The 24,239-nt window shown below is 42.3% G+C and overlaps 1 protein-coding gene across 2 annotated transcripts in view; it reads right to left on the bottom strand.

Annotated features, from left to right (window-relative positions):
- Positions 1-24,239, bottom strand: part of znf423 (zinc finger protein 423) — a 193,305-nt gene that overhangs the window by 104,559 nt on the left and 64,507 nt on the right. For both annotated transcript variants that reach the window (XM_042496260.1, XM_042496261.1), the window contains one exon: positions 273-450. In XM_042496260.1, the coding sequence (XP_042352194.1) occupies positions 273-450 (178 nt within the window). The remainder of the gene's footprint in view (positions 1-272; positions 451-24,239) is intronic.

Genomic DNA, 24,239 nt, shown 5'->3' with positions numbered 1-24,239 from the left:
CTCTATGGTGTGTGTGACAGCTGTTCTTAAAGTGGGTCTTGAGTTAGTCCCTGGAGAGTTGAGTGAGAAATGTATTCACCTCATTCCTTTCACTGTTTGCCTTAGTGGTCCATGTTACCATGGCAATATTGAGAATACTGTTTATTCATGTACACATTGATATTCATGCTATGAGGATGCAACCGAACAGCCAAGTATGACATTAGTGTTATTTTCTGCACCAAGATGAAACCTGCAGCATCTCAGTGGAAGCAAAGCAGTGAGTTTGATACCTGAAGGACTTGTCACAGAACTGGCAGGGGTACGGCAGCCCGGCGCCTCCTTCCTCCTCGCCGCCGGTGGCCATGCCGAGGTCGCAGCAGCCATCGGGCATTTGCGAGGGCGATGCCACGTCTTTACTGGAGGGCGAGGAAGGCACCCAGGACAGCCCTGCTGGGTCATCATCACCATCTGACAGAGATAGAAACAGACACAGGACATTTTTTAAGAAAACGCCTTTGATCCATCTGCAGCAGGAAAACACACACAGACTTTGTACACAGCTGCAGGATTTACAAAAAAAAAAGAGACAGGCGAGCACAGACAGAAAAAAGTGAGGGTAAAACAGAGCATTAGAATGATTAAGAAGAAGTTACATCTTTCTTGGAAGGCAGAAGGCGGTGGAGGCAGCCGGTGGGAGTTCAAATGAGAAAAAGAGGGTATAAACAAAAAAAATAAACACATTTATCCTGGTTACACACACACACACACACACACATATACAGGAGGAAAATGAGGATGGCAGAGATAAAGAGAGAGAATGAAACAGAAGAGAGAGACACACTCCGGCAGCAGCAACATCTAAATAGAAAGCTCCAAGAACTATGTATCCCCGACGGAGCCCAGAAATAAGGACAGAGTGTATTTTCTCTCCCTTCATTCTCCCTCTGCAGCCATCCCTCGTTCCATCCCTCCCCTCACCTCCCCTCCCATCCCTCCATCCGTCCCCGAGGACCATAGATCCGCCTCATCATATTTTCATTAGGGCCTTGGCAGATTGAAACGTCGGAAAAGCGATTAGGAGATGTGGAGAGCAGAGCGGAAAGATGGCGATATTCTCTCCCTTTATCTGTCATACATAGGAGATTATGCATTGCCCCCCCCCCCCCCTCCTGTGTAGTCTGGCACAGAGGCGACAAAAAGGCCACGACTCCTTTAATAGACACTTCAGAATGGATCCGAGGCGACAAAAGAGGGGGCTGAATAATGCTTGATATTGTTCTGTTCTTCTTTGTGCGCTCTGTGAAGCAGCACAGTAAAGCTATTTAGCATTTGCCTGAAAAATGTAAAGAGGAGAAGAGAGGAAGAGAGGGAGAGAGGGAGAGAGGGAGGGGGTAGGAGTTTTCTTTGCTTTTATCTGATAGCTATATCAACTAGGCCAGCAACAAATCAAAGAGAGAAAATAAGGAAACTAGAGTGATAGGACGAGGAGATTGGAAAAAGTCTTTGTGCCAATATTTCTGCAAACACTTTGGGCACGGACACATGTGCAGAAGAGAAGTTTTCAGTGATAATTTTAGAAATCTCTCCAAAGCGCACACCGTTTTACCTCAACCTACTGCTACCACAATCTTGTGTGTGTCCCGTGTGTGTGTGTGTGTGTCTGCTGTGTATTACGACGTGCAGAGAGGGGGTGGAAAACGGATTCTTGTGATGAATCGATCGCAGAGAAAATGTAGGCACTGCGATGAGCAAATAGAACTCTGCAGGGGGGTCTGGGTTAAAAAAAATTGTAAAAGCATGACTTATAAATTTGACTAGAAGCTAGAAGGAAAATATAAAAAAAGGCTTAAGAAAACACAAGAAATAAAGATATCAACATGAAGCCTAACAACAAGGCGAGAGGGAGAGAGAGACAGATGGGGCAGGGAGGGACAGAAAAATTGAGAGCATGAAAGAAGGAAGGATGGAGGATGAAGGAAAGTATGGAAGTTTTGACAGGGTCAAAGGAGAACAACAAGCAATATGTCATCCTTGAGAGCACTGATTAAGAAGCAGTGCTCAGGAATACATAAATAAGGAAAAAGTGAGAGAAAAGGAGACGATTTGAGGAGCATAATTTTGCTGAATTCTGACAAATTCTGAAAAATGTCATAAATTCACTGTTAATTTATCAGTTTTCATTGTGGGTTAAATTAATGTTTAAAAGTAGCTGCACCAACAGCGCAACATAGTCTTAACCAGCTCATTTGCTTGTCTGTGTGCATGTCTGTTTTACACTTGCTCAAAATTGAACAACCTCTGTGAAATAACTGGAGTTGTATTGAACTGAATTTGGCACTAATAAAACTCTGACATTATTAGATTAAGTAATGACGATTATTTTCAGAGTTTCTTTCTCAAATAAGTACTTGTTATTAGATGAAGAGTGTAAAAACAGTGATGCTTTTTAGAGGTAAAAGACACCGTGATGCATTTAGGAGTCTTCATTTACAACTGATGTCATAAAATAATGTAATAATAACACGTAACGCCCCGGGAATGAGGCTGTCACTCTTTATTTAAAACAAGCAAACACGTTTGAAAGTCACTTTATCGGGTTTCATCAAAATCCAGTCAGTGGGACATTACACTGGACAGACAGAGGTAGGACAGATTTTAGTGTGGGAGACAACACAAACATTTAGCTCCCCAAGTGTTCACTTCTATACTTGTGAACTTCACACACTGGGCTCACAGTCAAGCAAGCTACAGCTTAATCTATGCAATGATCCAAACGCTCGACAGATATGCAGATTTTTGGCTATCATCATCAGTAAGCTAAATTTAATTTATGATGAAATGATTAGCCGAAAAATCGCTTATCGATCAAAAATCCATCAATGGAAAGTCACTTGTCAACATTTTGATAATCGATCATTAACATCATATTCAGAGAAAATATTACAACCATATTCTTTTAACTGGGTTTAATACTTTTCTCAGTTTTTTTTTAAAGGTATAGAGTTTAAGATTTAGTGGCATCATGTGGCTGAGGTTACAGATTGCAACCAACCAAAACTTAATTTAATTCAAGTGTGTAGGAGAAAAACAGCCGACACCAATGTGGGAATGGTCTTACCAAGAGTCAGTGTTTGGTTTGACCATTGTGGGCTACTGTAGAAACATGGCAGTGCAACGTAGTGGACTGTTTTTGGGTTTTTTTGTTTGTTTGTTTTGCCATTTTATACAATGAACAATTACTGGACAAAAAGACCCTTTTATTTGTTTGCACAATTAAATAGTAAAAGCACTGCTGTGCAAGTGAGGGATGAAGAAAAATGAATCATACAGAGCTTTCTCTTCTATAAAGCACTTCATTCAGGTTGAATCTTAGCAGGGATTTAGACTTTTAATAGTGGGAAAATATTATTAACAAAGACTCTGTTTGTTTCAAGTTTCCTGCTAAGTCATTAGAGTGTGACAGTGAGCCGGTATGATCAAAACAGGGACCCTGAAACTAAAGAAGCTAAATGGAATTCAGTCCTCACTCAACTGACTGTTTACACCTGTCCTTCCCCGCTGAGACATGTCAAAATGTCCCCTGTGAAAAATGCCCAATAGTAAAAAATAACCAATAATTGCAGCCTCACTTTTTTTTAAAGATGCTGTGAAGTCATAAATGTAAAGCATTCACTGTAAACACGGCGCCATACTGATCCACAGCCATAGTTAACAGTCCGAATTAGCACAGCTGAGCAAACCATGTAAATATCGGCCATTTGATTTGGTGCATTTGCAGTTTAAAAAGCCGAGAGCTGATAATGTTTATATGTACAGATTTTTTTATTGAGTAATTTGGCTACGTTGTTGCTGTAAATTAAAATTGGTTCTCAGCTGACTTATCTGATTTAAAAAAAAAAAGGTAAAATCCAGCTTTACACATTAAAAGTATTGAATCTATGGCTGAATACAGACGGATCTTATTGGTCTTTAAGTCGGTGCCATCAACAGAATCAATATATGTACCATCTTCATGTAGTGAGGCTGGTGTTAAAATACAGTGTGTCTATAAAATGCAAATCCAGACACCCCCTGCTGCCTGCCCAGCAGGGTCCCAAGTCTTTTAATGCAGCCTGAGACAGATTAGGGTTACTGTCTCAAACACAGATATTGTACGATCTCACCATTTTTTACTTTTTCTCCTGGCTGACAGTATTCCGTCAAATTTCACTAAAACGAGACATCGTTCAGTCAAACACCAGACAAAGAAATGCTCAAAATGGTCAGTTTTGGTTCAGCGAGAAGAGCAACAAAACTGAACCTCAAAGACATGTTAAATAAAGCAAAATAAAGAAGGAAGAGGAGTGAATGAAGAAAAGTAAAAGTGTTTTTTTCACAGTGCCGGTCTGGACACGTGGACCATTATAGGCTCACCAGTACGAGCCAGTTTGATGGTAAAGTTTGCAAGCTGGGAAAGTGTGAGGACAAGAGGCAGAGAGAGAGGGGGTAAGATCGAAGAAGAGAGATTCAGTCGGAGCAAGAGGGAGAAATCACTTTTTGAGGGGGGATGGAGGGGTGTTGAGAAAGAAGGGGAGGAGAGATTAGCGTCATTAAAGAGCCCTAATCCTCTGACTAGCGTGGCTGGCGCTAAAATGGAGGATCACACGGCTTTTTAACGGCGCCTTTGTCAGTCGGCCGCGAGGGGACCTGGCAAGACAAGGCCGAATGGCAAACTGGGAGAAACTGGAGGATGGGGAGGGGGGAGCGGAGAAAATTTCAATGAAAAGTTAAATTAGAGAAGAATCCTCGAGAGAAGATGAGGAGGATGGATGGTTAAGGGAGGGGGATTGGAGAGAAAAAAGAGGGAGAAAAAGTAAAAAAAAAAAAAGAGGAACAGGCAGGAGCAGGCGGACGCCGACACACGCTGTTCCTACCCCCGTCTCCTCCTCCTCCTTTCTGTTCTTCTCTGGCGAATGAAAACGAACGAGAGGAGCGGAGTGGAGGACCACAGGGCCCCAACCGCTCCGCTGCCGCTTTATCTCTCACTCTGCAGTCCTCTCCTTTCCCATCCATTCCCTCCATCCTTCATCCCTCCCTCTGTCCCCAGCAGTCCCTCTACTCTTCTGTCTTCATCTCTCTTCCACCACCTCCCTCCCTCGCTCCCTCCCTCCGTCAGCTTTCATGTTGTTACTCATTATAGCGCTGACATCTCTCCCTCCGTCCCTCCATCTCCCCGACAGTCTCTCCCCTACTGGTGTTGGCCTTCACCCCTGTGTCTCGGCCTGGACGGGACCGAGGGAGAGAGGAGGGGGGAGACGTTCCAGATGGACAGACTCTGAACTCCAGAGGAGAGGGAAGAGATGGCGGTATGAAAGGGGGGAGACAAGAAAGAGGAGGAGAGAGGAGGAGAGGAGAGGAGAAGCCAGGGGTCTGTAATAAGAAATGGAGAAAGCAACTAAACGGACCGCCTGAGTCTACCTGACACAACACACAAACACGCACATGCAAACAACACGCACGCTCCCCGCGTGTCTCTCTAATAGGCCAGACAGTGTGGCAACGTGTGGAGGACACAGCCTTGGTGAAACACTCTAATGAAGAGACACACACGCTGATCAATCTCTCTTCATGTTCCTGCCTCCCCCGTCTACTTCCCCCCCATCTAAACTCAGTTGCTTTGTCATGACTGTCGCACAGAGGGAAAATACTTCAAAGCAGCAGAGTTTATAAGATGGAAGTCTGAGTAAAAGAAACTTTAGACACTAATGTGCTCTGCAGAGTTAATGATTACAGAGTCTGTTAAACTACTATTAAACCCTTCCGTCGTCGTAGGAGTTAAAAAATGACCCGCCAACTATGTTTAACAGCATCAAAAATTACTTTTCTTAGAATGACCCTAACATGAGAAAACGTGAAACACTGGCTTTGTTCATATCTTTTCTTGGGGGGCAGCAGTTATAAAATCATTTTCATACCGCAAAACACACACACACACACACACACAAACACACACAGAAATACATCTTCAAAGTCCATGTTCAAAGTCCATGCACACAAACTTGCATACTGTCCTCACTGCACTGTATGATATACTATGATGCCAAAGACTGTTATTGTTTTCTTATAATAAAATGCGTTCAAAACTACTTTTTACATATTTGTTTTACTTTTTTAAGCTACACAAGTGATAGGCTACCTTCTTAAAAAACTATGTTCACACCTATGCATTACGTTTGGCAATAATAATAATGATAATAAATGTCTACTTTAGTAGAGAAAACAATTATGACCGGTGCGTTGTATTAAAAACGAATGAATTCCACTCATAAAAATGCAGTCTTTCTGCACTGTGAAGAGGGAAAAACTAGAAATACACAAAGTTTGTGATAATTGACAAGTTGTTTTTTCATGTAAAATAGATTTGAGAAATAAAATCCAATCAAGCTTTACTTTCGGGCTTTAGTGAAGGCGTTTTAGACCCTTAGGACAAGTGGTGCTAACAGGAAGTTAAGACAACACAAGGGTAACCATTCCAAAATTTCAGAGTAAAACTCAGTGGCAATATTTGAAATATTGCAGAGTTTATCCATATTTCTGCTGGCTTTGGCCACGAGGTTGTTAAACCGAGGCAAATGATTCAATAGGCTGACATGGCACCAGCACTCAAGAACATTAGTTCAATTAGTTCGCTCTGGATAACAGCGTCTGCTAAACGCCCGAAATGGAAACATAATCCATGTATGTCGTGCTTTCTCTCTTTTTCCTATCGCTTTGATGTTTGAATCAAAGGAGCTCAGCTGGTTGCAGCAAAAAGGTTTCGGCTCCCAGCGCTGCTACTACAAGTGCTATACTACCTACATTCACATGCAGAAAACACAGAGTTAACACCATAAATGAATAATATGCAAAGTGAGCCGCTGAGTTAAACATGCAATTAGCTGTCAGAAAAAATGTTTAAAAAAAATCCTTAAGATGACAAATATTCAAAGAAAAAATATGTATTCGAACTTGAATGTTTAAACAGTCTCATATCAAAGGGATTATCAAAGGTTTTACCTTACCTTTCATCCTTGCTTTAATTTAATTCAGAATAAGAAAGGAATGTCTTTTTTAGGCTTTACAAAAAAATTAAATAAAATAAAAGTATGACGCCAACAGGGCTGTTACTCTAAATATAAAAAGCTCAGTGTGGGGTGATGTTAGGTTATTTGTGACACTTTTTGGTAGATTACCAAGAAAACCACCAAAAATGTTTCAGACCACTTTGGGGTGTTGCCATGAGGGGAGAAGTAGTGGTGATTACTCAGGGCGTCAATGCAAAGTTTTGTTTTATTTGTAATTTTTAATTTCTAAATAACTAACATTATAACTAAACTAAAACTGCCTCAATAAATCAATTGTTAGACTTAAATTCAACCCTGAAAAGTACAAAATGGTTTAGTCCGCCCCTGCAGTTTGATAGTCTCTAAATGCAGTGCTGTGCCCTTCAGCTTGACAGTTACTTCTCAAACTTTGTATGTATCTCTGCTATATTGTGATAAAGAAAATCTGTATAGAACAAGTATATATAGAACAAAAGTGGGAGATAAACATGTGTGTTGTCTTCCACACTAAAATATGTCCACCTTCTATCTGTCCAGCGTAATGTCCCACTTGATGGGATTTTGTTAAAACTTGATGAAGTGACTTTCAAACTTGTTTGTATGTTTAAAAAAAAAAAAAAAAAAAAAGTGAGCGTCTCATACGGCATTACATGTTATTATTACAGTATTTGAATGCAAATTCCACCTGTTTTCCTTGGTGGACTCACTGCGTCATAATAGGTGACTAACATACAAAAAATGTATTTTAATATCACAGGGTAGCACCTGGTAGCCTAAAAACATGCTGGTTTCATGTCCCATTTTAGCTTAATTTATTTTTCCCTGTTTACTTGAATGCATTACTCAAAACGCTCCCCTCCCCCCAAAAAAATGTGATATGTAAGTGAAAATATTTTGACTATAAACCAAACAGTCAATAAAATGCAGCATCCTACAAGCATTTCTGTTGTTATTCCATTATTGTTTTTGCTGCAGTATTCTTATAACCGAAAAGAGAAAATCATCATGCCACACTGCTTTACTTGGAGGTTCTGGGACCAGAACTCGGGCCCTTTGCCCATCCTCATGATCTCAGACCAATCAAAAACGACTGTTTCATGTTAAGCACATAACAAGTTTGGTGACTGATATTTAATGAGCCCAAGATTTGACCTTTTTTACAATATTACTTGATGTCCCACATTACCTGACTTTATCCAAACTGTAATTCTGCCACTGACACCTGCTTTCTAACAAGTTAGATTCATGCGTCCAACCATCCAACCATCTAACTCTCCTTTCACCTTTCTGTTTGGCCATCGGCCCAGACCTGCACCTTTCCCAGCGAGACCCCCGCTGACCTCCTATCCCTCCATCCCACTCTCACTTCATCCCCGACCATCCAACCATCTAACTCTCCTTTCACCTTTCTGTTTGGCCATCGGCCCAGACCTGCACCTTTCCCAGCGAGACCCCCGCTGACCTCCTATCCCTCCATCCCACTCTCACTTCATCCCTCCTTCCACGGCTCCCCAGGCCCCCTCCGATGGCCCCAGGCTGCCCCAGGCGTGCACACACACACACACAGCCCCAGACTCACCATAGGGGGCAGAAAAACAACTTCCACCCTTGGCTCTCTCTAGGCAGCCCAGCACACACTCACTCTTTTTTTTTCACTCTCACAAACACAATTAGAGTATAATTCACTATCCGATACTGAGTTAAGTTTGATGGAAAACAGGCACACTTATTTGTTGTCATTTCTGAGGCGCCTTCTTTATTTTTGTATAGAACATCCTGCAGGTCCTGCAACAATAGCTGCTGCATCCTTTTGGATTCATGCTGAAAATCATTTAGATGCAACAGCCTGAATCTATAAATTACATTTCTGTAATAAAATGCATGAAGAGGTGAGTGTTCAAAGCTGCCTATTACTTCATTTTGGTGTAACGAATGAATGGGTGAGAAAGAAAAAGAAAAAAAAAACTGACCTGAATCAAAGTAATGACACACACTGGCTTAACAACTGTGCCACTAAGCATCTAAAGGATTTTCAAAATGCTCTACATGGCGTATGGGATAGACAAGAGAATAGACGAAATATCCCTACCTAAATCTGATTACCATAGGAGTTGGTATGGCAACCGAGAAAACAGAAAGACATGTTCAAAATTTCATACTCTGCTCAACAGAAAAGCCTCAGAAGTGACCACTGGATGACATTTGCTGTCGTTGTAGGATCATTTCCATCTCACAAAATGGTCCACACACACACACACACACACACACACACACACACACAAACACACACACAAGTCTACAATATGGTTCCATGTTAACTGGGTGCAGCGGTTCACACACATTCACTCGGCTGTAACCCCGTCCCGTGCTTGGAGGACCCACAGTCCTCTGCTGCTGTCCTTGCAGCACACATGGGATGCAGTCTGTCGGGACACGCACACACAATCATACACATACGCGCCACAGCGAGGACAGACAGAAAGGACGATACGGCAGTCTGTCCGGGCCTCGAGCCCTTGAGGACACGATGGATGGACACACACACACATGCATTCACGCACACACTAAGCAGGCTGTGGGGACCCTAACCTTCTGCCCTGGGAATGGGTCCGGCTGCTTTGGACGCTTTTGGGCGCCAACTGCTCCATATGGGCAGTGTGTGTTTGTGTGTGAGTGTGAGTGTGTTTGGGGGCAGAAGGTTAGGGGCAGGGGGCTAAGGATGGGGGTGGGCGGACAGTGAGCTGGCAGATGACAAGTTTGTCCCAACTATACAGCAGAATATACTGTATACAAATATAACACACACAAAGTACATACAAAGAACGGCACGACGTTCAAAGACAAGGTCAGAAAGAATAACGTAATACAGAATCAGAAACCAGAATTTTTAAACTTTATAAGCTGTGCAATAAAACAAGCATCCTCAGATCCTGTATTCAGACAAGAAAAAAAAAATCCAAAAATGGAAGAAGGCTCAAGAAGAGCAGCTGTAAGTTGTTGTGTGTACTGTCAGAGAAAATTTATTTTACGCTAATATTGTAAGTACTTCTTAAATGTAATTGGGCATATTCAAATTCAAACTTATTTTTCAGATAACCACACGTATCCACAGCGGTATTTTAAACATTTGTGTTGTCAAGGTTGTGACAATTATGAAACAACAACGGCAACAAAAACAATATAAATGAGGTCTGTGGCAAACTTGTAAAGTTGTAGGTGGAGCAGAAACACTGAACCAATAATTGATCAATTGAAATTCATTGGCAAGTGTTTTGGTAATTATTTAACTTTTCAAACAGAAAAAAATGTTATATACCACATATTTACTGGTTACCACTTCTCAAATGTGAAAATGTGCTTTTCTTGGTCTTTAAGGAACATCTTTGCATTTCAGAACTTTTTTTGTGCAAAACAAGATGATTTACACTATTATTTGATAACTTACAGACTAAAGGATCAAGAAGAGTCCAATTTCAAGCCAAAATGCCACTTAGATGTAGGTTCTAAAATGAAGGAGTTGGCCATTTTTCTTGGTGTCTTGTGATATTGTATTTGACATTTTTAAATTTCAGAGTGTTGGTTAGTAAAACAAGTAATTTGGATATGTGACCTTGAGTGTTAGGAATCAGAAGGGCATTCTTTACCATTTACCTCGATTTTATAAACTAAACAATGAATCCATACATTGAAAAATACTGTAAGTTTCAATTGCTAATGCAAAATATCGTGGAAACAGCTTGTGATCATGGTTAGAGTGATTAAAAACTTATTTGGATCAAAAAGCAGAGACAATAATTTCTATACAAATGCCATTTAAATAATTTGCTCATGGTTATCAACTCCACTTGTGATTTGAGACATGAACACCTATGGAAAAAATATATAAAATGATGGTAATTTTTTTCTTTTTCTTTTGTTGCACAATGAAATCCCGATGGGAAAAATAAAGTTTTCTCTCTCTCTCTCTCTCTCTCTCTCAAAAAAAAGTAGTCCACTCAAACTACCAAAACCAAGCAATCAAGATGCAGCAGATAAACTTCTTGTTCCTCGGGCTACATTGTGTAGTCTTACATAGACGAAAAACAGTCACAGCTGCCAGTGATGGCGAAAAACAAACGCACACAGGGAAAGCACCTGTGCTTAAAGATGCTTTTGACAGGTGCATCAATAATGCCCTTTCACATAACGCCCCATTGAAGTGGCTCTTGGTAGCAAAGCTGTCCATTTCATTGCTTTACATTCATGTAATAAATATACAAATGTCATTTAGTTTCTGCATGAGAAATACACTTTTAAAAATAGTCGTATTAATAACCACGCTTTTATAGCAATCAATTTTCCTCAGGCAGGCGTGATGAGTGGTTTCCACTGTGGTAATAATCGTTGAGGTCTCAGCTTGAGGATTGATCATTTAAAGAAGAATGATCAGAAACCCAAAATAATATCACCCTCGTGATCTTCAGTGCCAATTTAGATGCGGTATCAGTATTATTTATCGATAAACTGCACATCACGCGTCCACAATGACACAAACACACACAAACATTCACATAAATGCAACAACACAGTCTGTCACACACAAACACACACCATGTGGCAGAGGAGGGCTGGCATCTGCTTCCTCTTACCACACTTCCCTCTTTTTCTCATCCTCAAACTCCGTCTCAACAAGCCTTTTATCTCACTGTGCCCTGATTTCCTCCTCTCGCTTTTTACTTCATCTCTTCTTAAGCTGCAGTCAAAACACAGAGCAAGGCACTAACCATGATGGTTAGTGGTTCTATTCCCTGTGTAGAAAACTCCTCATCTCTCCCTCCTCCGCTGCGCGCTCTGTCCATCTTGACTGCTGTTTGTTCACTCAGAAATGAGAACCAGCTGTCAGGCACAGTGTTAGATAAACAACAACACCATGCCAACACACACATTCAGTGCAACGCGTATGCACACATGCTTGCATGACGACGCACGCACAAACACACCAAGTGGCGTGGTCCCAATGTGTGCATGCCGGCGGCTATATCATCTATTTATAAGAATGAGGTTTGGTGGACTGACAGACCGCTCACTAACCTAGAAACACATTCACCTGAGTCACACACACACACACACACACACACACACACACAATTCTCATACCTTCAGCAGACACGCAGGCTTGTAAATGCACACACTCACGCACATAAGGGGGCCCTTGGATGTTTACGGAAATACCCACAGAACTGTAATAATAGACATAAAGTAATGAATGAGTTATATTTTAAAGCATTATTACTGCTACCATGTGAATAATAATGTACAACAACTGCTTAGCGAAGCCCTCATATAGGTTCATTGTGCATTTATCATCCACTACAAATGGATGTGATTGATCTGCGGATGTTTCGACAATATCACACACACACACACAGAGACACACACACACACACAAAAGTCCTCAAACGCTCACCTACGCATACATGGGAACTATAAATAAGTGATGTAGGCAGCTGGAGCTCGCTGTTCAAAACACAAACACACTGTTACACACATATACACAGGTAAACAAACAAACTCCTTTTTTGTATATGTAGCACAAAAACCCACACAAACTGGGTTTTTTTAGAGCAAAATAACTGCAGGTTTATGAACTGCCAAGAGATGGATTTGAGGAGAGAGGCTGGGAGAGAGCAAGAGGTAAAATGAGGGGAGAGAGAGACAGAGAGGCAATGTGGCTCCAGAAGTCCCGGGGGAGAATGGTAGAGGGGGGTCCTGTGCCCAGGGGAAGCCCAAGAGCAAGCTGCGAGAGGCGGGTACCTCCTGCATGCTGCGCCCCGTCCCTCCCTTCCCTTCTGGAGGACAGGATCCTGGACAGCCCCCTGCTCACAGCTCCTAAACCCCCCTGCGAGAGGAATACATGCGATACATGCACACATGCACATGCACGCACACACACTGAACAGGGGTCCCCCGGGGAGGAGCAGAGCAGAGCAGAACACCTGGACCTGCCATTAGTGACACACTCAGGGATTAGAGGCACAGACGGCAAGAGAGGTGGAGAGAGAGAGAGAATGCACACTGGGATAGACACACGCACCATATTCAGAAAGTAATATGCATAAACATACGCATGCAAGAGCTAACAAATGGCAGCTAAACCAAAAATAAGGAGGCAAAAACATGGAGGTGCATTCAGACTGAATGCAAAATGAATTCCCATCTCTCTTTCATCACATAAAAGTTTGTGTTCATCACACAAAAGTGTTTTTGCTTATAATTAATTCACACACAAAAATCAGCTGTGCAGACGTTAGTTGTAGCAGCTGTATGTATGTGCGCGTGATTAAAATACAGTAAAGAAACACAGCCAATCACTTTATGTAGGACAGCTTTGAGGCCCAGATCAGAGCTGATGTAGATATTTTGTGATTCTGATGTCTGTTTTGCCTTGAATCTAGAACCCTTTTCCCACCAAAATCAGTGCAGGTTTTTAACCAAGAGAAAATTGGCTAAAAATAAGTGACAGACCGCCAATGTCTGTGGACAAGAACTGTGCACATGGCTCTGCAGCAGATGAGTATTTCTTTCTGTGTGTGTGTGTGTGTGTGTGTGTTCATTTTCTGGTATGTCAAAGACAAACCGGAAAACAGGTTAGTAAATAGTAGTAAGCAGCATGGAGGCCAGTGAAAATGTTACAGTGAATTTCTTCTCTATTAAATTCAATGCAGACGGGATCGAGACTGGCAGTATTTTTTTGCCCGCCTGTAATTGCATTGCTCCGGCAAAGGGGCTTTAATTAGCCTGTTCACCTGAGTGTTACATTTCCATCACTGCTTATGAAAACTGGTTGGAAGCAAAGCAAAACAAATAAAAAATACCTGAGACTACTGCAGAGTCAGCTGATGCAGGAGTGAATGGCAATAGTAAACTCTCTTATTAAATAAAAAAGCCAAATGGTGGAAGGTGTCAGTTTTTGGGGGGTTTTTTGTTTTGTTTTTTGTGCAGTGAGAAAGGAGCTTCGAAGTGTTCCTAAGTACTATCCACATTAACAAATCTTATAGTGTCAAGATAGTCAAGCAAAATGTACATTTAGCCCTGTAAATTAGTTTGGAAAAAGTCTGAAAAAATGTTTGAGTAAAAAGATCAAATCAAATAAGTTAATTTTGTCATTTCCTCAGGCACAAAGATCAAGTGCAAGTCAGGATTGTCCACTTCATCTGAAGGCATCTAATCACACTCATATTGACAGACTAAGGTCTTTATAAGAGGCCTGACAACATGAACTGTTTATGGTTTTGCACAGGCTCTATTTTTGTTTTGTGAGACTCATTTGTGCATTGCAGTATGTATGATGTGTATAAGTAATGTAAGTTATGGATGGTCAGTATAAACAGGAATACATGTATACACAGTGACTCACTTCCTCACCGTGATGCCACCTGGACAGAGTGTGTGTGCTGTATAATAATTACTCATGTATTAAACCTTTCACTCCCCTGAGAAGTTCGATATAACCAGCTGAGGGTCAAGGACACAGAGATGGAGACAGAGGGAAGGAAAAGGAGGGGAAATACAGAGGTGGAGGAGATACAACGTGAGAAAGAAAGGGACAAAAAAAGAAAAAAAACAAACAAAAGAAAGAAAATACCAAAGGATGGATGTATAAAGAAATCCAGTGTGGGGTAAAAAGATCAGAAATTTCAGAAGGCAGGTACCACTCTGAGGTCTCAAGTAAACCCCCCTCACTCTCTCACAAACTTACAAGAAACTGAAATCAAGCAGAGAGCGCACACGCGTGTGTGTGTGTCTTCTAGGAAGCATTATAGTTGTTATGTGTGTCACTTTCACACACTCTACAAACGGCTTTTTTTCCTCTCAAAGAGAAGTACCAGCCAGCTTTTACTTATCAAAAAGACACATAAAGAAAGAGTCGCATACATATGTCAACACAAGGTCAGTTAGAGAAGAAATAATCCCCAAGTATCAAGTTCAATGTGACAGTGGAGAAGGAGAGGTTTCAAAACAAACCGTCCAGAAAAGAGGCTCCTGTGTGAATTAGAGACCACACACTGGCTGCAACAAAGAGCAGCGCTCAGACACACACAGGGAGGGACGCACAGACAGAAACAAAGGTGGATTTGGGAAGAAAAAAAGTGTGTGTGTGTGTGTGTGTGTGTGTGTGTGTGTGTGTGTGTGTGTGTGTGTGTGTGTGAGAGTGAGAGAGAGAGAGAGAGAGAGAGAGAGAGAGAGAGAGAGCTGGTGACATGAAACAGATCAAAGGGGGGAGAGGTCGACAGGGCAGAGAAGGAGAAAGACAGAGAGAGAGAGGCCAGGGGGTCCCGTAATTACAACCTATATCCGCCAAGCTGAGCCATGTGTGACTCTGTGTGTGTGTGTGTGTGTGTGTGTGTGTGTGTGTGTGTGTGTGTGTGTGTGTGTGCGCGCGTGTGCGCGTGTGCGCGTGTGTGTATGTGTGTGTGCGTGTGTATGTGCATAGGTAGTCCAAACATAGCTGTGGAATGAAGTGTTTTGAGGGGAAATTGCTCCCTTCCACTCACACACATACACACACCTCAAAACTTTCTTCTTCCCACTGTGACTGCCCAACAGGAAAAAAAACAACAACAAAAAAACAAGGAAACACACACACACATACACACACAGTTACTGCTACAGACAAAAGCAACACACACACACTGGGACATGCAAACACCTTGAGGAGCAGATTCACTTCAACAAAACATCACTTCAAAATCACATAAAACTGTAATAATTTAAAAAAGAAAGTCTGTAAAAAGGGCAAAGGTAAAAGTCATAAACAGGGGGTCAAAACACACACACACACACACACACACACACACACACACACACACACACACACACACACACACACATGGGGTTGGGAGGGTCCGTGGTGGAGGGGTGCAGATCAATGGAGACCACTGACTGGTTGGTCCCCGCAGCAGTAAAGCGGATTGCTCTGGGACCCAAACTATTGTACAGCACCACACTGACTTCAAACACACACACACACACACACACACACACACACACACCACACACACACACACACACACACACACACGCACACACAACTGTAGACATGAAGCTGAACACATGCACAAAGTTAGAACATATGAGCACAGGCAAACTCTGTCTCTACACACACACACACACACACACACACACACACAGTTAGAGGACACTAACAGTCTAATAGAGCGGTGAGAGCAGAGAAATGGAAATGCCTCTTTGACTGACTGGGGTTCATTGTGCTTTCATGCCTTTAGAGGGGACCCCCTAGCATCAGCACGGCTAATCTCTTTCTCTTCCTCCCCTTCTGTTTGTCCCTCCACCCTCCATCTTTCTCCAATCTCTCTTTCTCTCTGCCTACACCTGCTCAATACCACCCCCCTTTGCTCCATCCTCTCTGTCTATCTGTCAGTGTCCACCTGCTTGTGTCCTCCTTGTCCTTTGCTAGTTTGAGTCTCACAAGGCTCCTTATATATGTGATTACCTGTGTGAGATTTATTGAGCGAAACCAGAATAGTAATGTTGGTGTTTATCCTCATTCCCTCAGCATACTCTTAAAAAAGTATTCCACCATTATAAAGAAGGTCCTCCCATAAAACGAGGCCTTCTCTGCAATACAAAGACGCAAATCTTTTAGAAAATGATGCTACACAACCAGAGAAAACCGAGAAAGACAGTGCTTGTGCTCAAAAGATAGAAAACCTACAACTACCAGAATGCACTGCGCCTGATCTGAACAATAAATGCTCCTGCTGGTAGGTGGCGTACTGTGGAACGGTCGGTGTGAAAAAATTGCGGCCAGCGGCCTCATATTACAGTTAAACGGTAGGCTGAAGCATGTTCTGAAAACATTTGAGGCAAGAAATAAGCTCTGTAACTGAATCTCAGTTTATATTTTATCAGCACTGTTTACTTTTACTTTTTATCTTTTTTTCTTCCTTTGTTTTCACTTTGCAGGAAGCAGCATGGTGCCCACTTCCTCTATATTACAGCTAATCAGGGCTTTAAAATATGTTTCTGAAAACATTTTAGGCTACAAATAGGCAGCGCAGTAACATCATCTTGATTTATATTTGATGAGCACTGCCTAGTTTTACTGTTTGATCGGATATTGGTCTGTTTTGGGGAGTCAGAGAGAGGAGGGTGCGTAAACCTCTAGTTTTTGTGTTTATGGCATCAGCATGGTTGGCGGGCAATCCCAAAATGCAGAAGTACAAACTGTCGTTTGAGCAACAACCCGAAAGGCCAACGAAACACTAGCAAAACCAGAACAATAATTTGTGTTTAACTTAATTCCCTCACCATATTGTCAGGCATCTTTGGACTTAAAATCCTTTATTTTATGTGACAATAACAGTATTGTTCTGTTATTAAACGTGTACAATAGATTCATTTGCTTCACCATCTGCCATCGCTGTCTTTCTATATTTCGGTGTCCCCGTCATGCATAAACACCTGTATGGTTGTTCTTCCACCTGCAGCAGATCCATCTCCCTGAGCAAGCCCTCATTCCTCCATCTCTCCCTCCTTCTCTCCTCTATCTCTCTCCCAGCCCCCCTCCCCTCTGCGGAGGAGCAAGCTAAAAGCACAAGCATGCCCCAAAATTAATTTAAACGGAGGAATTAAATTAAAAGCGAAGCCTCGGGAGTTTTATTATGTACTAATGTTTGAACCGTTAACTTGGATTGTATTACTAAAATATGAATAATTAAGGACTGGTGGGGGCTATTATTACATCAGGAAAGAGGAGGAAAAACACATCATGCTACTGGAATGGATTTAACGGAGACGGATTTAGTATCTGTTAGGAGAGGCCAGTAGGCTGAGTAAGCAGGAGGGACATTATTGATAGATGGTGAGCTGGAACAGTGTACTGTGACACTGTGACCCTACTGTGCAGGGCTGAGTGTAAACCATGCTCTGACCTGCTTTTTCAGTATTTTGAAGTGTAAAAAACAATTTTAAAAAACATAAAAAAATGGAAAAGTATGTCTTTTTGTTAATGGAAGTTTTATTCTAACTAGCTGACACAGAAATGGTGTGCAGAGCTACTAAATATACACCCAAAGGCAGTTAGGTACTAAAAAAAACAGTTACCTATACAGGCATTCTTACTTGATGTGTCCTAAAGAGTCTGTGTAATACATTTAATTATACTACAGGTAACAGCTGCATTACTTTTAATTGTGTCACATCTGCTTATGCATGCTGACGAAGCGGAACAAAGCTGTCATTGATATTATAAGTTATACCTGCTGTGATTTGTCAAAATATCTGATGTGAAAATAAAGGCCTATCAGAGTATCAAATTTTTACACCCAACTCTATCTGTGCATATGAATCTCATGACATGTCATATCTCAACAGAACAGTAGGACACTACACTCTAGGGTTGCAGCAGTATACCAGAGGGTTTCCCACACAGTAATATATTTTTGGTGACCTGCACAAATAAATCTTCTGCTGCCACTAATACATTTTTGGAGCTGTTATACGGAGCACTATTGGAATATATACACACTGTTGGGTTATTTAGAGTGTACTTGGGGTGGAGATGACGCAGCAGAACGTTTATTGAAGGTTTATTGAAAGTAAAACATAAGTGTTCATTCTGCTTGATCTGAAAGTTTACTTTCACTTACAAACTGCTCCTCCCATGATCCCTGTGAATGGACCAGTACATAAAATATTCACCTTGTCAGCAACAAACTGCTGCTGAGGGGAAAAAAGGAGCTAATGGAGAGCGGCGCCTGCTGCGCTGTGTTCACAGACCTGCAAAAACATAATAATAATAATAATAAATGAATAAATAGAGACATAAAATTAAAAAAAAATTATAAAACCTGTTCTGGATACAGTTTTATGTGACTCGTGTCATTTATTTTCTTTATGGTCCACCAGGGTATGTCTTTTTAAATATAATCTGTATAAAGATGGACCTGTGGGTTCCAGAGGTAAGAATTTGAAACTCACTGGAAAATAGGACTTTGGTGTGTTCTGTCACAGTGTAAAGTTGCACTTTACCTTCACTAGTGTGCGGTTTTACATTGTAAATTTAGGGCTTTATACAAATGTTTTATAGGGAGCCGTGTCGATTTTGGACTACTTTGAGGCAGCATGTCTATAATTCTGTGTAAACAAAGTCACATATATTACAAATACACACATCGACACATCTTCCAGATTCTCTGTGTATCTCCTAAACACTGAGAAACTCCCACTTCCATTAGCAAAAACATGCACACAATCTAAATCTCCTTACGGAGTGTCCCACAGCCCTATCTAGCTTTCCTTAACTTTTTCTCACACCGCCTCTCTTCTATGAGATTCTGTGTGTTTGTGTGTGTAAGTGTGCGTGTTGCGCTGCAGAATTATTAGTCTTCTTGTCGTGTCTCTGATGTGAAGCCCCCCTTATCAGCCAGCGAGCAGGCAGCCCCCCCGCCCCCCCCCTCCAGCTGTCCCTGCACCCCCCACCACACACACTATTCTCTGAGGACAAACTCCCTAACACACACACCAAATACCCACATACACTCAGAACCGGGCGCATACAAATCTCCATACACAAGCGCGAGCAGTTCTTGACTCACATTCACAAACACACACACAATTTTATCTGCTCATTCGCAGGCCGCATGGCTTGGCAGCCAACAAGGGGGAGAAATATCCACTCACCCTACCACCCAAAACCCCCAAATGCCCTCTGCGCACCACCCATTCCCCCACCAAACTCAGCCCCAACTCTATCCCAGGAACAGACAGAGAGAACGCAGGATGGCGGCAGGCCCACGTAGCTGTGCGTCTTCCTGGGGGAGGTTATTACTCAAGCACCGCGCTCCCTCCGGCCACCAGCCAGGAGCGCTGTAGAGGTAAAGCAAGGGCTAAATCAGCCGCCGAGCCCCACCACCCATTGTTTTAAACCCCAAACACACACTCAGTAACACTTCTATCTAGCTGCTATGAGAGTGGAGAAAAGGTACGAGAAAAAAGAAGAGACAAAGGACAGAAAAGTGGAAAAATAGAAAGAAAAAAGCAACTAAATGAAAAACAATGACAGATGACAAGATGGACAGATTGATGGATGGAGGACAGACAGGTGCAGCAGCCATTCCAGCGACCCAGGCAGGCTAATATAACTACAGGAGTTCCCCCTCTTCCTCCTCCTCCTCCTCCTCCTCCCCCATCTTCCCCTTTCTTTATTGTTGTTGTTTGTGTTGTTTTGTTGTTTATTTGAGTGTCCCGTCTTGCTGCGCTCCCCGGCAGGCCTTGCTCCTGACTTATTTAGCAGTGTGTTTTCTATCATATTTGAAAAATGAAGAGCAGATTGGTTAATATTTCAAGACATCCCACTTGCACGGGTGAGAGAGAGACAGAGAGAGACAAAGACAGGGGGAGAGAGAGAGACCGGAGGAGAGGAAAGGAGGGAATACGAGGGAGGAATTCTCTTGTTCCTTAACCCCAATACTAGGATTCATGCTGGGAGCAGAGGCACACATGAACACACATACACACAAACACACACACACACACACACACACACACAAATGCATTCCCCCAACACTGAGAGAATACATTGAAGAAAAACCCACATACAAAATGTTCACTTATAAATACTGTACAGATACTGTACACACACACACACACACACACACACACACACACACACACACACACACACCCACACACACACACACACACACACGCCAACATGTTTTCTGACAACATATATCAAAGAAAAACTGGCTGAGTATGAACTATTGGCACCTACATGTTCATGAATCTGTTCTTTCTCTCGCCTGAAGTGTTGTCAAAAATAGGGGTGCGATTCATCTGCAAATTATTTTCTTGATTTATCATTTGTGAAAAAATGTCACGATATAATGAAAATGCCGTGTGTTATTTCCCCGTGGTGATTTCTTCAAATGGTATATTTTATCAAACCAGCAGTCCAAAAGTCCAAAGTTATTAGGTTTATTATCATGTATGATGAAGAAAAGCATCAAATTCATTAACTTGCACTTTTGGCTTTTTTGCTTGAAAAATGGCAAATTATTTATTGACCACAAACACTGCCAACTAATTTTCTGTCAATTTACCAATCTATTAATCAACTAATCATTGTAGCTCTTGTCAAGAACACAACACAACGAAGTGGTGATCATCATGGTCCTGCATTGGACCTCACATCATGCCGCAATCACACTTTAACAGGCAAACAATCAACACTTGATTAGGATATAAACTACTTGTGTATGATGTTAAATTCTCTTCTCTAAAAACACACCACACACCTTTTTCAATTTAGCTGTTTTTTACTAAAGTGCTTCTCGATCACAGCAGCAGCAGCACCGCCACATGTCAAACACACGAGCCAAACTCGCACAAGAAATATGCAAGCCCTCATGATCATTTAACAGAAAAAAAACATTTACACACATACGGGTGCACACACAAACACACACTTGACAATAGCCCTCCCCTGTGACTTCCCATAGCGCAGTGAATTCCAATCAGGCAGTAAGCAGGACAGCTATTTCTAGGGACAAAGGACAGGGGGAGGAGTGAGGAGGGGTGGAAGGAGAGATGGAGAGGAGGGAGGCAGAGATGGAACGGGGTGGGGGAAACAAAGGGTTCTGGTAGCACCCAGGGGAGAAGGCCCAGAGCAGCTGACGTCAGTGTGTGAGTGTGAGTGTGTGTGTATGTGTGTGTGTGGGTGGGGGTAAATGGGAGTGTGAGAGAGAGGCTGGCAGAGTTGGTCCTGCTGCCCCCCTAGGGAGCTCTTGAGGCGGGGAGAGAACAGAGCAGAGCAGGGCTCCCAGCCCCCCACACGACCAGGGGCCCAGAAAGACAGGCTGGCAAAAACAGCCGCTCACATGCTGGACATAACAATCAGTCGGTCAGCTGGTTAACAAAAAAGTCAGTCATTTAATTAACTATATACAATCAGCCAGCTAATTTATTGAGAAAAGAGATGCTGGCGTTCTGCTGAGCTCTGAAAAGTCCACATCGTCGGTCGTGCAGATCAGTCTTCTGAGTGGTGGTGTCTTGTTTTTGCATTGGTCAACATGTGAATTCCTCTCTGTCTGCTGTGCATCTCACTCCCCATTTCTGCATTTCCACTCTCTCTGACTCACTCTCCCTTGATCCTCTTCTCCTCTCCGCTCCGTCCTTCCCTCTCCCCTCCCTCTCCCCTCCCTCTCCCCTCCCTCTCTCCCTGGAGTTGTGCTTTTCTCTGACATTTGGCTGGACAAAGGCGAGTCACACCTGAGCGCTGGGTTAAAACTATTATAGGCCCTCTCCCTGTGGTACACTGCCCTTTGCCACCGCTGTCTGTGACTGAAACCATGTGTGTTGTGTATGTGTGTGCGCGCATGCATGTGTGTGCATGTGCCTGCACACCTGAGAGTACCTCTTTGCTAAACTTAGCATGTTGCAAGTTGTAAGAGTAGATTTAATTTGCTTACTTTGGTGTAAAGCTGGTGTGCAGGTGGAATTTTTACAATCTCTCATCATGTACATGTATTCATACCAACATGTGTTTTGCAGTACTAACACCAGAAACCAAGATGAGAAACATAAAAGTTTAATTCTCTTCAAAAACATGGAAAAAAAGTCAATTGCAAGAAATTGGTAAAAGGTGACAAAAAAATAAGCTGAAATGTAGGTTTTAACAAAGGAGAGAAAGAAAGAGAGAAATATAGAAAATTATCCAAAAAAGGGGAAAAAAATATCCAGAAACTATATTTATGATTATTATAATTATATATTCAAAATATATTACAGAATATATGATGTTTTTCTTTTTTTAAATTTAATTATCTTTTTAGCACCTTTCAGGTCATTTCCTTGTTTGTTTGTTAAGTGACATTGCGGTCATGGAAATTTCCGTGTTTTAACCTCTCTGAACTACATAAACAACATTTATAAGTTCACATGTTAACTTAAACTTTTCTATTTCATTTAATTTGTGTACGGATTCAAGTCACATAAACGACAATTCATGGACGATTTTGTTATTAACGTCTTCTGTCAGGTATGTTGTCTGTGTTTCATGTATCACCCTGATGGAGGATTTTGTTATTTACCTCTTTTGCCAGAATAAATTGCCTCCAAAGATATCACGGTGTGGGCCTCTTCCTTTAAACAGAGAGCTAGACACGACCAGTTAGACAACATTTATGATGTACACACACATAACGTTCTGTGCTTAGGGCATTAGGTGCTAGTGGGGACATTGTAAAGTCCAATAAAAAACTAAGACCATAATTTTTGGGGGCGCATTAGCAGTTAATCGTCACACTGCAGTGATACATCGCTTTTTCACCATGGTAAGAAAAAATCCATGCCGTCACAGCCGTAGTGATGAGTAAAATTACATTGCAACTTTATGTAGGGCTGTACAGATTCTATTATAACTAAAAAAGGATGCAGCGTGAGAACTACAACTACTTTTTGGGGTTCATTCAATTGAATGTTCAACATGCTAGAAGTCATAACGAATACAGGAGTTATTTACCCAAGTGGGACAACATGTACAATGGACTAAATTGCTCCATTGAAAATACAGACTTGACAAAAACAGCTTAAGTGAAGTGCATAACAAATCTGAAGCATCAAACAGGGTGTGGGAGACAGAGGTGGGGAGAGGGAGAAAAAAAAGAGTGGAAAAACAGAGGGAGGGAGACAAACAGGGGCTGCTTTGGGGCCAGTCGCCACAGGGTGTGTGTCTGTGTGTGTGTGTGTGTGTGTGTGTGTGTGTGTGTGTGTGTGTGTGTGTGTGTGTGTGTGTGTGTGTGTGCGTGTGTGTCTTGGGAGGGCTCAGTGGGGGAGTTTGGGGGCATGGAGGAAGGGATCAGAGCTTTGGGGCCAGCTCCACAGGGAACAGAGAGAGATGGGGAGAGAATGGAGGGAGGGTATGGGGGAAGGGAGACGGAGGGTGAAAGGAAGGGATGTGGTCAGTTTTGAGTTTGAGAACTCAGCAGGGAGGAAGGGAGGGAGGGAGGAGAGGGAGGCAGACTTTGTGGTGTGTATATTCTGAGAGGGAGAGGAGAGGAGAGGAGAGGAGAGGAGAGGAGAGGAGAGGAGCGGAGAGGAGAGGAGAGGAGAGGAGGCATGAATTGGAGGTATAGGGGGTCCCAGTGGGCAAGAGGAGGATGAGGAAAGAAG

This window comes from Plectropomus leopardus, chromosome 11, assembly GCF_008729295.1.
Source record: "Plectropomus leopardus isolate mb chromosome 11, YSFRI_Pleo_2.0, whole genome shotgun sequence".
NCBI classification, from domain to species: Eukaryota; Metazoa; Chordata; class Actinopteri; order Perciformes; family Serranidae; genus Plectropomus; species Plectropomus leopardus.
The sequence above is the reverse complement of the archived record's forward strand: the minus strand, read 5'-3'. Positions and strand labels throughout refer to the sequence as shown.